Raw genomic sequence first — 16,034 nt, 5'->3', positions numbered from 1 at the left:
TCGATAAAATGCCTCTTGAAGGCCCACATCAAGCGCGGGGGCCTTCCGGGATGGAGGGATCGATTCTCAAATTTTCGGGAGTATATGTGTTCTCCGTCGCGTAGAAAGTCGCGCCAGTCTTCCTGATCATGCCCTCAAATTCAGGGCCGCCAATGAAAGAGACGTCGAACCCATTTTTGGTCAGGTTGGTGGCATGTGGGAGGAGGGGGCTCGTATGTCCGTATGCTGTGGAGCAAGCGATGACAATGAGAGGTTTGGAGGCCTGGGGAGCTGGCTGAGTGGCGGCTTCGAGACCAGTGCTATTGGCGACCATTTTGGAGACGCAGTTTAGAGCAAGGCGCGATTTCTTGGTGGCGATGGTGTGCGATCAAGATTGCAATGCTTCGAGTTGAACTAAGCGACAAAAATTTCATCTAGTCATTGCAGTCAAGCCTTTGTGGGTGTACTAAAATTGCCGGGTTAGTATGGGATCGAAATCCACTTTATATTGCAAAAACGAGGTCGTTGGGATGAGAGCAAGGGTGTGCAGAGACCCATCAGCATCCACGTCAAGTATAATTCAGCCGTCAGCAGCGCTAGCATGGGGGCCAGGAGGGGCAGGGGGCTTGTAATCATTTGCTCCTATCTCTCCCCTGAGGAGTTTTGACCCAACAGAGTAACACTCGCATCACCATTCAGCCCCACGGTAAGCACTGCTCAAAAAGCGAACCTTGGAAGCAGTTCTCTGCTGACAGCCTGCGTATCTGTGAATCTATGCGGTTCTTCGACTTGAGGATTGATGGAGTCGAAGCGTGTATCATTGAACTTGATTCTTAAAATAGCTGGATGTTTCAGCTAATCTGCTTAGGGCATGGTTGGTGCCTGACGAAACAGCATGCTAAGCACCCACCGACTGGTGGACTTCTATTGACATGATTCATGCGCGAAGAATACCCAACCTGGAAATCTACTCGACCCTATGAAAGATCCAATCATTTGAGAAAGGTTTCCGAGATTACTCTTTCCAGCTCCACATAAACCTTTGGAATTGTCAGACTCGCTGAGCTCACACAGCCGCTCGGACTATCAGCTCATCATGACCTCTCCCACCCCGTCAGCTCACCCCTCCGCAATCCCCAGGACCAATCCACAAGAAGAAATACAAGCCTCGCGCAGCCAAGGCTCGGAGGAAACACGAACCGGTGAAGAGATCATCGCTGGCGTATTGCCTCGGCCAAAGTTACGCCTCCACGTGCAAGACCTCCGTCATCCGTCATCGAGTACTTTCCTCCGCCTGATTCCTGACGTGGCATCCACGCTCGAGACCGCTCTCAGCAACATCATCAGATACCTCTACACTGCGCCCAGACCCAGATCAGACCACGGCCATGACCGGAAAACCAAGCGGCCGGCCTTTACCCCCTCCGTGCCCCCCACCCGCTCCGTAACCGTGTTCATACGCGACTTCGGCGGCGTCGCGTACACGACCGGGAGCGAGCTCGACAATGACCACAAGGAGATCCACCTGTCTCTGTCGTATATCCACAGCTGCACTGCAGGGTCCTCTGCGAAAGCCGATCCAGTGCATGAGCTCGTCGGAGTTCTCACCCATGAGCTGGTCCATTGCTACCAACACACCACCCCGCGGAGCTCAGACGAGGGAGACGGTGACTCGGATATTCCCCGCCCCCCGGGGGCTTGATTGAGGGTATTGCCGACTTTGTTCGGCTTAAGGCCTCTCTGGACCCGCCGCATTGGAAGCGCCCGCAGTCGGCACCGGATCGTGCGCCCAAGTGGGATATGGGGTATCAGCACACGGCGTACTTTCTGGCTTGGGTCGAGGATGTTCGGGTCGGGGAGGGGGCCATCGGCATGCTGAATGATCGGCTCTTGAGGGTGGGGTATGTCGGAGAGGATGAGGACTCCGCTTGTGGGAGTGAATCGTTTTGGAAAGGTCTCTTTGGGGCTGGAGTTGCAGAGTTATGGGAGGAGTATGGCTGTTACCTGGATGACCCACAGAAAGAGAGTGCTCAAAGACCTAGCGGGGATTGGGAGGATGAGATGGTCAACCCGGAGTAATGGGCTTTGATCGAATATTCACATCTGCAGACTTGATATCAAGTGCGGCTGGTGATCTATATGACTGCTACGAATTGGATAGAATAATATTACAAACCCTTCAATTGAGGTTACCTAGACGAAGCTTTAATTGTTAAGCCGCAACCGAAGACAGGCAGTGACACTTGGATCTACCGATGCATAACCCCAAGCCTAAATTTATAATGTGACCAACTTCTAGAGATGAGTGTAGCTAGATAAACAAGACAGAGACAAAAAGAAGATTCCATAGAAAAAAGACACCAGATGAATCGAAGGAATCGGAGTTCCTATACTGTACAGTATCCAATCATGCAGACAGGAGAAATAGCTCTTTTTACCGTTGGCCTTCCCATGCGAAACAACGGACAAAAGAGAGACAAAAAAAAGGTAATAAAGAGACATGAAGTAATATGTAACCGCGCCTCGTACATCAGGGCGCTTCATCTTATCGGATGCTTTAGACGATCACCTCACCCAGGTCGACATGAACCGGTTTCCACGGCGCGGCCCCTTCTTCCTCCATGGAGCTGGGGACTCGCACACTCAGCGGGCTGTAGAGGTACCATCCCTTGAGCGCGGCAACGGCTGCTCGCTCTCGGCCTTCGAACAGGCTGCTGCCAGCACCCTCGCCAAGTTTGTCTTGACCAGAGAAGATGCCAATCACGAAAACGGGGGATCGACTCCTCCGACCAGTTTCACTGATGATCTTGGCCACCGGTTGCTCGAAGTTCTCTCGGGCACATAGCCGGTTCAAGTCACGGGCGGGCTGCGAGAAGCTGAACAGAGACGAAATGTTAAGCTGCCTCGAAAGGAAGTGCTGCTCGAAGAATCGCTTGGCAGCGGGACGACCTGCGTGCAGGTAAATGGCACCCATGACGGCTCGGACAAAGTCAGAACTGGCCTGCTCGGCACTCACGCCCGCGTTTCTATCCACCGGTCCCGAGGGCGCATCACCATACTCATTGTCATAGAAAATCTTGCGTCCCATTTGTTGTCGGGGTTCTCTTTTCTCCGCTGATCCTGGTACCTCAGCGCCCGGATCAATCCTTCGAAACTGGAGCAGACCTGGGTCAACCTCCCCCCAGGCAATGTGGCAGCTTCCACGCCCCATTCTTTTGCCATTGCAGCGAGGGACTTGGGGCCGGCGTAGGCGTACATAGAGGAGAAGATGACGGCTAAGGGCAGGCGAGGGTAGGTACAAAGGAGGTGTTCGGATGTGTAGTAGGTAAGGAGATCATGGCCCAGGGTGACCAGCGATTCATTGTTGAAATGAGGATTGGGATCCGCAGAGGCGTCAACCAATGTCCGCGCAAGTGTCTCGAGAGGTAATCGGGAAGGAAGATAGAGTCGAGCGTGGAGGGCAGCCAATTTTGCGGAGCTCCTCGCGGCTTCGACGGGAGGAGAGGGATACTGAATTTCGGGTCTTTTGAATCGGATACTTCTGATATGGCGCGCCAAGCCTTCATCCACAGGTGCCTCCTCCAAGAAAGGCTCTTCCTGAGAAGAAGCTTCGGACTGAAGGGGAGAGGCGGTCGATTGATGCCGCACGCCGGAGTGAAGGTGTTGTTGCACGCGGCTACCAGTCCGAGCCCGCGGCGAAAGGACTGAACTGCTCCATCGGTGGAGCTGCAGCCTCTTCATCTGGGCGGCTGTGCAATGTGGGAAGGGGACTCGAAATAGGACAAGGGTCGGGGACGCGGTGGAGGAGAGGCGCGCAACAATCAATTCTACGGGGAGAGAAAAGAGAAAATGTCGCGGTCACGGGATTTGCTCGTGTGAGCCTGCGCTAAACCTATAACAGGCTAGTGTATTGGCACATGACTTTGGCTATTTCCGCTGCAACTTGAGTCCTCGAGTTGCCCAGCCCTACGCTCCCTTTCCTGTCCCAACAATCCTTTCAATTGCATCTTGATCACCATGGGTGGAGGCGGAAAGATCCCGTATGTTTGGATATTCCCGTGAAATTTGTGACAAGAGGGCTAATGGGACTTGCCGCAGGTACCCCAAGGAAGTCTGGTCCCCCGCGGGAGGCTGGTACGCTCAGCCGGCCAACTGGAGGGTCAACACCGCAATCATGGGCGCCTTTGTTGTTGGTGTGGCTGCAGTTACCTGGGGCCTTAGTGCCGAAAGAGAGTATCGCGACCGGATGCCCGAGCCTGGCCGGTTCTTCCCCAGTCGATAGTCGGTTCATCCCAACCCTTACACCGTTGAGATCTACCAGTGCTGACTTGTGTGTTGGATGGATCAGCTGGAGCAAGCAGATTATCGAGCACGAGAGACAGCAGGTTGCGAAGAACGAGTCATAGAGACTGCGGGATATTGAATGGCGACCATGGGATTTCCAGCATAACGCAACATTTCCTTTTCGTGATTTTACTACGGTTTCATCATTCTTGTGGGCTGTACGACAATATTAAGGGCGTTCCTCGACCGACCATTTATCAATTGGTCAACAGGTGTCTCTGAGGAGACTCTTTCAATGTCCTAGTTAATCGTTGCGTGTACAGACGGACCCGTTCCGTGAATTCAGCCTCATTCCACAATTCCCTTTCACCCCCAGACCGAGTAAGCTTTGGCACACCGATCTGTTCGACGACAAACCCGGCTGCGACAGTCGCGCAAATGAGTGCCATGGGCAAGTTCTGAAACTGGCCCCAAGAGGCCTTGGCTTCCTTCCACTCCCCAGCGTGTGCCAGCTCAGATTCAATGGCCTGGAAAGGCTCTCGTCCCGCACTCACCATTCCTTGGGCCAATGCTCCTAGGAACGAGTTGCCCGCACCCGTGGGGTCGAGCACAGCCGTAGCGCCCTCGGGTCTGGGCTGGTGATATGCGGGTAGCCAGATCTTCAGGGATTTGGAGTAGGCGTAGCTACCATCTTTTCCTGACCTGATTACCAAATAACCGTTTCCATCAGCACCAATGCCGGAATCAAGAATCTTTTGCACCAATTTCTGGCTGTCCTCGCTTTCCTCGGTCCATCCCGGTTGATCAAACATCATGCCAAGCTCCAGGTGATTGGGGCTGACCACGTCCACCACCCGGTTTGCGGCGAAGAACATTTCTTGTTCCTCCGGCGTGCAAAGATCAGGAACTGGCTCCCACACAAAGATAGGCCGATTCGAGGCATGAGTGGCGGACGGAGGCCGCCCCGCCTGCTGCAGCTCTTCCCGTCGTCGCATGATCTCCTGGACGATAGAGATGCAGCGAGAGGCAGAGCAGACCATGTGGAATGTCTGCGACAACACTTGAGCATCAGAGAGCATCGAAGGCTCCAGTCTCAGCTTTGGAGTCAAATACTTGAAATCTGTGCCTCCAGTTAGTATATCCATTTTCTTACAGTAGATCAGCGAGACGCACCCCGTTTCTCATTGGGATGATACCCATTCCATGCTCTCGTGGTTAGTCTTCTATGGTCTTCCCGGATGACGCAGTCGGTTCCCCATGAATTGATCACTGCCAACGTGTCTGAAGGGAAATCAGACCCGACATCCACGATCCAGCTCACTGACCGGGCATGCGTCAAGCCCGCAACCAAGCGCGCGCCCACGACGGCAAAGGATCCCGCGCCACCAATGATGTTCTTCACGCCTGGTCTTGCACCACCAAAATCAATGTCATCTGGGGACAAATGTACTGTGAGCATCTGCCCCGCCGGGGTCTTCGGGAATGGCGATAAGCATACCAAGGATAAACATGCCCAAGGTACAGAACTCGACATTGCCCAGTTGGGGTGAAAACTTGACTTCGGCCATGGTTGATTGTCCGTGAACAATGAATTCTGAGGACAATGGCATACGAAGAAGAGAGAAAGGCTCTCGAGTCTATCAGTGGAAGTGGACGGTGGACCGGAGGGACTATCGGATAGTATTGGTAATACTAATGTTACCATCCAATCTCATGCGACCTGACTGAATGTTACGTAACATACATACGGCTGGCTCTGGAGCTGCCTGTTCACCTCAGGAGCTCCCTCCATCAACTTGCAACTTCCATCCACCAGGTGTTTTCTGGCGAAGAACCAGAGTGTTGCCGAAACCGAAAACAGCGTCTAATTTCCTCATTTACTGCATCTCTATTTTCCCACGTCTTGCCTTCGTGCTTCGGTCGTGAAGCAACGTGTCGCCCAACATGGCGAGCAGCGGCCCTATGCATAATTTCACCACCCTCATCAAGCGGTATGTATGCACTCTGCTGGGTCGTATTGATCCTAAGTCAATCTTGTTTCGAATGGCCCAAGCTGACCCTGGCCGTGATTTAACAGGCTCGAGGCCGCGACCTCACGCTTGGAGGATATGGCAATGACCCTGGATGAGCCCAGTTCCCCGAAGACTGCGGGCGCTCCTGCTTCTGCTACTCCGGCTACCCCCGAACCTCCCAAGCTTGCGCCTCCCCCACCGGCGGCCCCTGCAGCGGCTCCGATTCCACCACAGATCCAAGACTTTGATGCATTGATCAAGGGGGATGTCCAAAACTATGTGAACTTGGGTGAGAAGATTGGTGGCCTCGTGGCAGAGCAGGTTAGCTTATTTTATTGAACCATGAAATACTTCCGGCAGGTAGTTGCTAACGATCATCCTACAGTCCAGAGCAGTTCTGCAAGCCTTCCAGGCCGAGCGCACCTACCTTTACGTCTCGACCAAGGCCAAGAAGCCCGAGCCTCAGCCCCCGGAACTCATGACAGACCTGCACAAGGCATCGGACAGCCTCAACAACATTCGAGAATCCAACCGGGCTTCGCCGCTGTTCAACCACCTGAGCGCAGTGGCAGAGGGTATCGTTGCTCTCGGTTGGTTCTTTGAAAGCAAGCCCGCAGACTTCGTGGCGGACATGATCGGTGGTATCGAGTACTACGGTAACAAGGTTTTGAAAGAGTACAAGGAGAAGTGAGCAGACCCGCACACAAGTTTGATGGCATTCGCAAGTTGACATTTTGAATAGGGACCGCACGCACGTCGAGTACATCCAGGCATACTACCAGAACTTCAAGGCCCTCGCAGCATATCTCAAGAAACACTACCCCAAAGGCTTGACGTGGAACAACGAATCCGGTGTCGATGCGCTCGAAGCATTGAAGCAAGTCAAGGGCGGACCAGCACCGGCTGGCGCTGGTGCCATGCCTCCTCCTCCACCGCCGCCCCCTGTACCGGCACTAAACGTCCCTAGCGGCGGCGCTCCTCCCCCACCTCCGCCTCCCGGAATTCCTCCGGCTCCTGCCCCGGCGGCCCCTGGGCCGGACATGTCGGCCGTCTTTGACCAGCTCAACCAAGGCGAGGCAATCACCTCTGGTCTGCGCAAGGTTGACAAATCAGAGATGACTCACAAGAACCCTAGTCTGCGTGCGGGATCGACGGCACCAGAAGGTTCCAGCGCTGTCCGCGGCAAGTCGCCTGCGCCGAGCAAGAAGCCCAAGCCTCAGAACATGCGCGCTCGCAAGCCGCCGCGCAAGGACCTGGAGGGTAACAAGTGGCTTATTGAGAACTTTGAAAGCCCAGAAGAGATTATCGATATCTCCGCGCAGCAGAACCAGTCCATTCTCATCACACGCTGCAACAAGACCGTCATCAAGGTTTCCAACAAGGCTAACGCCATTGCCATCGACAACTGCAACGGCCTCTCCATTATTGTCGACTCCCTTGTCAGCAGTCTCGATGTCATCAAGTGCCCCAAGTTTGCTCTGCAGATCGACGGCACCGTCCCTACTCTGCTTCTGGATCAGGTCGATGGCGCCACTGTCTTCCTTGGCCAGCAGAGCCTCGGCACTGAGGTCTTCACTAGCAAATGCTCAGCTATTAACATCATGCTCCCGCCGAAGGAGGGTACTGATGAAGACACCAAGGAGTGCCCGCTCCCCGAGCAGATCAAGAGCTACGTCAAGGACGGTGTGCTGGTGAACGAGATCGTCGAGCATGCCGGGTAAGCTGCCTGGAGGATATTGGGGCATCGCACTGGACCTGGGCTCTTGAGGCTAGGGTTCTCTGTATTTCTGCTTTGAGATTTTTCTTTTCGGATCAAGTGTGTCTTATTTCCCTTGGCAATCTTCTACCTTAGTTTCAGATCTCTGATTTTGGATTGCTGTATCTAGTGCCCCCTGTAGATATAAATCGCAAGAGACCAAGTTGATTGGAACCATATTTTACCGCTTAATCTTGGGTTTTACTGTTTGTTTTAATTTGAAATATTGTCGTTCGTGACGGATGAAACCTCGGGTCATATTCATTTCTTGCTGATCTACCCACATGTATATGTCCCTTGAGTTCGGATTAAATACAAGCCAAGTCAGCAGTAGACGCTGTGGACTGAACGAAAATGGAAAACCTTTTAGACATGAATGCTCAATGCAGGTTATAATATTTAGGCAATGTGCGAGACGTATCTTAACCGATATATTTCAAAGGGAGCATGCAATAGGTAGAAGCAATAAGCCGGGAGTGCTCCCCTAAGGATAATATAAACACTTGAAAACGCCAGAGCGCGAATAAAGAAGGCAGAAGTAAGAACCCAGTGAAAAAGAGCGAAAGAGCGGAAGATAAAACAGGGGGTATATAGTTCGATGACCTATGCGCCGGCCTACCCTGGTTTGAAAAAAAAAAGCCTCCGGGGCGATGAAGAAAAACACGGTATTTGACACGACCAGGTCATAAGGAGAGTCAGAGAGATGCACCTACATTCTCTCGATAACTTGAAACACTGTCTGAGCCAAGTTTCGGAGCTGTAAACCAGGTTAGTTTGCTTTGCACCTGCTCGAGTTGGGTTGCAAGCCAGTGCGCCTTGGTGTTACTGGAGATTTTGTGCGATGCAGCATGCAGACAAGGTCAAGTGTTAAGTCAAAGTCAAGAAGCAAATATTTAAGAGATGATATTTATACCGATGACTTATTAGCCGAGGCAGAAGAAGCTGACGAAATGCTGCAGTGGGGTGAGGTTGATAGGATGAAAAGAATCGAAGTCGATGCGTGGATATGCGGCTCAGTTACCCTTTGAAGGACTCGTGTTTCTGGACATCGAGACCTCGGAGCCTCTTGGCGAGGAGACTTTCACCGGCTTCGGTACCAGCCTGACCGGATTGGAACGGGTAGCCTCCGTATCCGATGTCTCCCTTACTGAGTTTGTTGTAGAGGGCGCTTTCGCGTGGGTGGGGGTCTGTCCTGAAGAACCCGCAACATCCATAGAGCCCGCCTGGTGGTTCCAGTGTGAGGGCAGGTCGCTGGGCGACGACACATGGGGGCGGAGAAGTGGGATGACACCCTGGCCAACACTCCGTCTGCGGGAGGTTTTTTCAATTGCCAGACGAGCATTCGTGGATCCTGTGAGCGTGGAATCCCGCGTAGGCTTGTACGGGGTGTACCGAGGTTCCGGGAGCTGGATCTCATTACGTAGCTTCTCCTTGCCGTCGGGAACGCGGTTGGCAAACACCACCCGGATGCTCGAATGCAAGTAAAAGCGGCCACGTGCGGGGCAACAGATATTCAGGTGAACAAGGTATCGCAGAATCGGCTTATCCTTGGGGTCTTCTGTAAAATTCAAGGATGCTTCAGGGCGATCAGTTCCGAAGTTCTTCCGAGCGGCGAGAGGCATGTCAATGATCGGGCCTGCCGAGTAGCTTCGCTGACGGATGAAAGTTTTAGTGCCAGGTTCCATGTCACTGAGATCATAGGGAACAAGGAACAGTTTGACCGCGGTCTTGTGCGGGTTCTTGATCATGATCTGCAGTTGGCCCTGTTGGGGTATGCGATAAGACCCCCCGGGTGGGCATTTGGGTGACTCCGCCCTGCGGTTTCTCTTTTCCCGACGCCGGAGGCGATCTGCATCGGGCACTCGAGTTGCACCTGTCTCATCCGCAGGAGCACCTTCTTGCGGTACTGCTGGGCTAGCATGCCGTTTCCGACGCCGAGTCGTACTCGAGTCGTCCCGAGGAAGCGAGTTTTCTAAGTCAATCTGTCCCACATAGGGACTAGGATTGTCATCGGATATGGAACGGCCGCTTCCCGAGGTTGGATAGCTGTAAAAAACCGCCGGGAAAGGCACAGTAACATGGGGAGGACACTTGAGATGGCCTTTTGATTTGCCCTTCCCCAGTACACCGATTTGAGCTGTGAAATCCAGTGGCTTGGACGGATTCATGGACATGCGGCCTCGCAAGATCGATTCTTCGTACGATCCCACCATCGGCGCATGGGATTTGGGAGAGATCTCCGAAGCAAACGAAGGCCGCCTTGCTCGGGATGCAGGGGTCTGGCCCGTTGATGCAAGTTGAAGACTGTATGCCGAGGTCAATGACCGCCGAGGAGAGTGATGAGAAAAGAGATCATCTCGTCTCCAGGGTGGTAACGGGCTACGAATATTGACCGGTTGCAAGCCCGGGGGTGACGACTGAAGGTGTCGGAAGGTCTCTGGGGGTAGAGTGCGGCGGCGATTAGCCCTCTCGAAAGGCTCAGAAGCCTCCACCGAATCGACTCGCGGCGAGAAGTCCAGGTCTGTGTTGTTGGCTTGGTGCACCAAGGGACTGGTCGGTGCTTTCAGAACATAACTTGAGGAAAAAGAGCCCAAGGATGGTGCTCGAGAGCGAGTTTCAACGGCCGGTTCCGGTTCATGGTGGTCACTGAATAGATTTGGCTTTCGTAGTGGCGGTGGAAAGGCCGATGCACCAAACCAGGGTGTGGTTGGGGAAGAGGCTAATCGGGCAAATGGAGAGGCCTGACTTTGCCCAGCGAAGAGAAGCCGAGGTGATGGGGGGCATCATGATTTGCAGCGCCTTCTCGAAAGTCGCCGGAGTGTAGTGCGGACCGAGGTCTCTGAATGTCGGCCGGCGACCCCAGTTCCTCTGTTTGCTCTGCTTGAGGGGGCTCCTCTGGAGTTTGTCTTTGGGCAGTCTCTTGCGCCTGCGACTGGTCTGGTTTGTCCGGCATATAGACGTCACAATCGCTGTCGTCCTGCGACTGTATCATGTGTTAGCTACTACTCGGATATAATAACGGTCATGACTCGGAAAATAAGGTCATGAAATCCGTCAAATACTCAACATACCGCACATCCAAGCCTCCAGGGCGAAGTTTCTTTAATCCGGCGGATAAGTTCCCCCCGATCGCTGGTCCACAGCTTGGAGTAATTCGACTCTGCTGGTGGCACCGGTTCCGAGAGCCCCTCAGTAATGCCTGAGCTCTGCCATCCAAGGTGACTTGTATCTGACTGGTCTTGAGAGGACCCTGGGGTTTGCGCTTGCTGACCGTTGTCACCGGACCACAAGTAATGACGCCGGCGATCTGGGTCCTGAAAAAGGGGCATGGTGGCGGAGTGAGGCGGGCTATGGGGTCTAAAATGCCCAGCCAGGCATTTCAGGAGGCCACCGACGTGGCAAGCACTGTTGAAACCAGGCCCGGTGGTACCGTGGTGGGGATGCGGTGTGCGGTAAGCTATGCCGTCAGTGGAAGGCTGATTGGCGAGAAATGATGTGAGGATATATATATAAAAGGGAGATTAGTTGGATAAAAGTAGACTGCGGGCAGACCATGCAACGACAAGGAAAGAGGGGAAGGTAGGAGGAATGGGAAGTTAAGCAGCGAAGTGAAGACGAGAAGTTGAGATCGGAATCATGTCATCGCGTGGGTCTCCGTTTCAGATGATTCACTATCGGGCACTGCATGCATTTGGGTTGTCGCATGACCTGGTTATTGCAAAAAAAGAAGTATGCGTATACAAAGAGTAAGAGTTATGATATTTATTATTCATGCGATAGGCGCTTCAGTGTTACGCACCTCTCAGTAGAGAGAGTCGCATTGTTCGGCGTTGGTCGTAGACCGACAGTTTTGCCGCCACTTTTTTTTTCTTCACCTGCGCAACTACTTCACACCGAACAACTCCCCTCGAAATTGAACTCGAACTCGAATTTGAATTCGATATTTATCAAATATGGGATCCAAACGCCCCCATGATACAGAAGCTGCTTCGACACAGACCTGGACGGGGCCCCCAGTCAAGAAGCGCAAGGGCTTCAGTGTCGGCCCAGCGAATCTCCCCGATGGCACATATCGACGCAAGAGTGAGTTACCTTCTCAGCCCCAGGTGTCATTTTTCAAGTAGTCGCATATACTCACACATTCACCTCAACAGCCCAAAAATTAAGTCCGACCTGATCCAAAAGGCTAAAGTGAAAAAGGCCTACGCCAAGATCAAGGCTCAAGAACTCGCCGCCGGAAATCCCAAGTCCGTCTACGCCACCGAGGAAGAAGATGCCGAACCTGGGAAACACAACGATGGCGAGGGCGCATCTGCAGATTCAAAGTCGGCCGAACTTCACCCGCAGCGCCAGGCAATGCTGGACGAACCGTCGCCGGAGCCGGCGCCGAAGCCAGAGCGTCGCCCTCGCAATCCTGATAATAAACACAAAACCCGCAAACCCAAGCCGTCTGCATTCAGCAAGGAGATCGAGGTGGCAGAGCAGCGGAAACAGGCTGCTGAGTCTCGGAGGAAGGAGCGAGAAGCTAAACAAAAAGATCGAGAGGCGATGGCCCGGGCGAGGCGACCGGATCAGTTTGGCAAGCGGAGATTGGGACGAGAGAGCAAGGTGCTTCTCGGTCGGGTGCAGCGTGCTGTTGGCCAGACATAGTCGGAGCAACAACATAGCGAGAAGGAAGGAGAAAAAAAAAGTACCCTATATCGGAATGTTTTCGAGATACCCGGATTATGGACTAGTTGAATTCAATCCACAATAAAAGCATGAGATTTCAAATGGTTAACTTATATTGCTAGAATCTACCTCGATCCTGCTCCGCTTCGGGATTTCTTGAAGCAGGCAAACTCCCCCTTGGTCCGATCCCTCAACCGCTTCAACACGACTCTCATTTCGCCCAGCTCGGCCTGGAGTTTCGTGCGAGCTTCGTTCGTAGTGCGGCGATCCAGCTCAACATAGATTTGACTTTGCACATTAGATGCCTCCTCGGTCGAGTATTGCGACATGGTTTGCGCAATGAACTCGGTGTCTAGAGTTGCCTGCATCAAAGCGGCAAGCGAGAAGGTGGACCGGGAGCGGAAGGCATTGAGCAAGGAGGAAGAGATTTGCACCAATAAATGCGTGAGCACGGTGGTGAGCAATGAAGACGGTGTGTTGGGCGGTGCACGGCTGGAGCTCGGAGATACACTGGACGGGATTGTTGTGGAGATCTCGGTATGGACCAGGACCAGCGTCAACATGGTATTATAAACGTAGGGACGGACCTGCTCTGGCCGGTCGGTGGACGGCACCCAATCTGGAGATGCGATGCCAGTGGTGATCGTCTCGTCCAGCGTGGCGATCGTGGGGGCAGTGTACGACTGGAACAGCCGGGCTTCGATCTGGCTGAGCACGTCGCGCACGGTGTTGCCCTCTTCCGTCAACTTGACGGAAAATGAAGTTTCGAAGTTGGAGATCAACTGCGGAACGTACTCGGCCTGAAAGGCCTTGAGGTTTGAAAGAGTAAGGAGGATGCGCACGTTCTGTTTTTATGTTAGCGATTGAGGGTTAATTTCACGGGGAACCAACACTCACCCTGTTTCGAGAATCGACCGAGTCAGCAGTGAGAACCGACAGAGCAGCATCCGTGGCTTGGCTCGTCATCACAGGCCTGGTCAAAACCCATTCGTCCTCCTCTTCCGGAGTTGTCAAGCGCTCGGCATTCTCAACCAGCCCGCTGAGAGCCTTGTAAACACTAGATACAAACTGAGCGCGGACCATTTGGAGCATCTTCGCAGGCGGCTGGGTCACAACATCTACAGTGCCGGGCTTGGCCATGGCCTCCGAGATATAGAGGATTTTTTGCATGCCGCCAAGGATAGCGCTTTCAAAAGCCACAAACAGGCCGGGCATCTTGGTCAAATCCCGCTTCTCTGTATCACGCGTCCAGTTCTCCAACAACTTGCAGATTTCGGCATCTTTACTCCATGCCGCGCAGGCCACACGGGCAGACCGTTCGCGAGCGACGCTCACTAGGGTCTTGAGAAGATCGTAGGTTTTTCCAGCATTAGCAACCGGCCGCAAAGCTGCCATCTCGCTGGCTGCAGTGCCGACAATAATCAGGAATTTGCTGAGGTAGTGAACCCCACTGAGCGAATTGGAGAAGGGGGGCCAGAACGCGAAGTCATCCCAGTGTTCTCCTCGCCGGGGAACGGGGATGGGCAGAGTCTTCGCATCGAGCTTAAATCGGGACTCTGTCGGAGTCACACCTCTGGATCCAGGGCTTGTGGGACTCGGTGGAACAGGAGAAGAGAGAAGCGAGATATCTTCTGTCGGAGGTTCGGTGAATAGGGCCAACACATTTTCACGAATGATGTTGACCAGCTCGACCACGCCTCTCTCGAGCTCTTTAATATTATTCGAAGAAACTTGATGGTGCTTGCGACTTTCCCCTTCGAAGCCAGCGGGAAGAAGTCTCTGTCGACTGCCGTCGATGAATGACTGCGCGACGTCCCAGAAGTCCAACACCTCGCCCAATAAGCCACTTTGTGATGACAAAAGCCGTGTGAGGAACGCCTGAACGCAATCCCAGAGCTCAATTACATGATCGGTATCAAGTCGTTCTGGAATTTCCGCTGAACCATCGCGAGGCGCAAGGCGAAGGTAAGATACCGTGGCCTGTGGTGTTGGGCTTTCTCCACCGGCAAGCCGGCGTCTTAAAATTTCAATCTCAACCTTGCAACGTTCACAGAACGAGGTGGTCTTGGTCTTGAGGAATTCATAACGACTGAAAAGCCAAGTCGAAATTGGGTTGTTCTCAACACCCAGTTCCAACAAAGCCCCGATCAGCTCCATGTGTTCTTCAACGAGGCCGGACGCGGTGCTCGTCGTTGACGTCGTTGGCGCATCGGTGAGACGTCTCCAGAGATCCCGCTGGAAGGCTTGGATTTGCTGATCAACATCCATCCACATTCGACCCATAGCCAGAATCGTGTGCGTCTCAAAGTCAGACAACTGTCGGCGAGTAGTGGATGCTTGATCTGCGATGGTTTTGGCCTGATTCGCCAGCGTCCTAGCCTTGGTATATTGCTCGAAAACGGATTCGTAGTCCCGCTGCTGGATGGACTTGGACAGAAGACTCCCGATCTCGTAGACATCGCGATGCTTTTCCATATTCTCCACCACCGACTTCAGCATCTGTTCTCGATCTCGACCACTAAGGGCTGGTCCCCAGACTTCCTCAGCTTTGACGGACGCTTCCACCAGAGGACCTCGAATGCCTTTCATGCCGTACTCGCTCTCCTTGATCAGCGCGTTCTTCGGGTCCCCTACCACCGGCGCAGGGGAAACGCTCCGTTTTTGACCCGAATAGCTTCGAAAGTGACCCGGCCTGTGTGAGGCCAGGTTGGGCTCTTTTTGTACTCCCTGGTTCCTCATCTCCGTGTAGACGCTATCAATGGTCGCCTTCGCGCGAACAAAGCGTTCGAAGTTGGCCTCCACGAGCACTTTCAACGAGGCCGACTTTTGATCGATAGATTGTGATAGGTATTCGAGTCCATCCGTGAGTGTTGGAATCGAGTCCGAAGAGTGCGCTTGAGATAGGAACAATGCGGGTGAGAACGACGTCGATGACAGCAGGAACCGTGACCTCTTGCCGCTCTCCTCTTCTAGGGGCACTCCTCGTTTCTTGAGAACGCGGAGAACGTTGTCCCCGGTCCCCAGGGGATCAGGTTCATCTTTCTGTGAATTATCCCTGCCATCTTTCCCCCTGCGCGAGCCGAAGTTGCTTCTCCAATCACTGGGAGTGCGTTCCAGGGCGAAGTATCGGGACTTGCGTGGGCGGGACTTGGTTCGTTCCACAGGCTCTTCTTCGGAATTATCTCCTTCATCTAATGCAGCGGGCCATTCGTCGGGGTATTCTGCGGGCAGGTTGTAGTGACTGGAGACGTCGAGGTCGGCCATGATGGACGTTGCAGGTGGAACAGGAGACGGGACGAATTGAAACGGTGATGTAGGCACAGATCAGGTCC

The 16,034-nt window shown here is 53.5% G+C and overlaps 9 protein-coding genes across 9 annotated transcripts; 4 read left to right on the top strand and 5 right to left on the bottom strand.

Annotated features, from left to right (window-relative positions):
• Positions 1 to 28: 28 nt before the first annotated feature.
• Positions 29 to 313, bottom strand: NUU61_006453 (UDP-Glycosyltransferase/glycogen phosphorylase; the record flags this gene model as incomplete). Its single annotated transcript, XM_056656981.1, has 1 exon — positions 29 to 313. The coding sequence occupies one exon, from the start codon at positions 311 to 313 to the stop codon at positions 29 to 31; it is 285 nt and encodes a 94-aa protein (XP_056509781.1).
• Positions 314 to 1,075: 762 nt separating this feature from the next.
• NUU61_006452 (basic secretory family protein) lies at positions 1,076 to 2,058 on the top strand (the record flags this gene model as incomplete). The annotated part of the gene is made up of 2 exons (XM_056656980.1): positions 1,076 to 1,597; positions 1,687 to 2,058. 2 exons carry the CDS (start codon positions 1,076 to 1,078, stop codon positions 2,056 to 2,058), a joined length of 894 nt encoding a protein of 297 aa, XP_056509780.1.
• A 478-nt stretch (positions 2,059 to 2,536) lies between these two features.
• NUU61_006451 (mitochondrial 54S ribosomal protein mL44) lies at positions 2,537 to 3,720 on the bottom strand (the record flags this gene model as incomplete). Its single annotated transcript, XM_056656979.1, is given in 2 exon segments — positions 2,537 to 3,133; positions 3,145 to 3,720. 2 exon segments carry the CDS (start codon positions 3,718 to 3,720, stop codon positions 2,537 to 2,539), a joined length of 1,173 nt encoding a protein of 390 aa, XP_056509779.1.
• Positions 3,721 to 3,996: 276 nt separating this feature from the next.
• Positions 3,997 to 4,385, top strand: NUU61_006450 (uncharacterized protein; the record flags this gene model as incomplete). Its single annotated transcript, XM_056656978.1, has 3 exons — positions 3,997 to 4,019; positions 4,078 to 4,260; positions 4,328 to 4,385. 3 exons carry the CDS (start codon positions 3,997 to 3,999, stop codon positions 4,383 to 4,385), a joined length of 264 nt encoding a protein of 87 aa, XP_056509778.1.
• A 135-nt stretch (positions 4,386 to 4,520) lies between these two features.
• On the bottom strand, positions 4,521 to 5,831 carry NUU61_006449 (ribokinase family protein; the record flags this gene model as incomplete). Its single annotated transcript, XM_056656977.1, has 3 exons — positions 4,521 to 5,383; positions 5,437 to 5,697; positions 5,762 to 5,831. 3 exons carry the CDS (start codon positions 5,829 to 5,831, stop codon positions 4,521 to 4,523), a joined length of 1,194 nt encoding a protein of 397 aa, XP_056509777.1.
• Positions 5,832 to 6,207: 376 nt separating this feature from the next.
• Positions 6,208 to 7,996, top strand: capA (adenylate cyclase-binding protein; the record flags this gene model as incomplete). The annotated part of the gene is made up of 4 exons (XM_056656976.1): positions 6,208 to 6,254; positions 6,341 to 6,596; positions 6,661 to 6,962; positions 7,018 to 7,996. The coding sequence occupies 4 exons, from the start codon at positions 6,208 to 6,210 to the stop codon at positions 7,994 to 7,996; spliced, it is 1,584 nt and encodes a 527-aa protein (XP_056509776.1).
• A 1,048-nt stretch (positions 7,997 to 9,044) lies between these two features.
• On the bottom strand, positions 9,045 to 11,360 carry NUU61_006447 (uncharacterized protein; the record flags this gene model as incomplete). Its single annotated transcript, XM_056656975.1, has 3 exons — positions 9,045 to 10,776; positions 10,863 to 11,014; positions 11,103 to 11,360. 3 exons carry the CDS (start codon positions 11,358 to 11,360, stop codon positions 9,045 to 9,047), a joined length of 2,142 nt encoding a protein of 713 aa, XP_056509775.1.
• A 624-nt stretch (positions 11,361 to 11,984) lies between these two features.
• NUU61_006446 (uncharacterized protein) lies at positions 11,985 to 12,681 on the top strand (the record flags this gene model as incomplete). The annotated part of the gene is made up of 2 exons (XM_056656974.1): positions 11,985 to 12,118; positions 12,186 to 12,681. 2 exons carry the CDS (start codon positions 11,985 to 11,987, stop codon positions 12,679 to 12,681), a joined length of 630 nt encoding a protein of 209 aa, XP_056509774.1.
• Positions 12,682 to 12,827: 146 nt separating this feature from the next.
• On the bottom strand, positions 12,828 to 15,966 carry NUU61_006445 (exocyst subunit SEC5; the record flags this gene model as incomplete). The annotated part of the gene is made up of 2 exons (XM_056656973.1): positions 12,828 to 13,547; positions 13,600 to 15,966. The coding sequence occupies 2 exons, from the start codon at positions 15,964 to 15,966 to the stop codon at positions 12,828 to 12,830; spliced, it is 3,087 nt and encodes a 1,028-aa protein (XP_056509773.1).
• Between the last annotated feature and the right edge of the window lie 68 nt (positions 15,967 to 16,034).

The sequence above is a fragment of the Penicillium alfredii genome (assembly GCF_028826965.1).
Source record: "Penicillium alfredii strain IBT 34128 chromosome Unknown utg000009l_segment0_segment0, whole genome shotgun sequence".
NCBI classification, from domain to species: domain Eukaryota; kingdom Fungi; phylum Ascomycota; class Eurotiomycetes; order Eurotiales; family Aspergillaceae; genus Penicillium; species Penicillium alfredii.
This window is presented reverse-complemented; position numbering and strand designations above follow the sequence as displayed.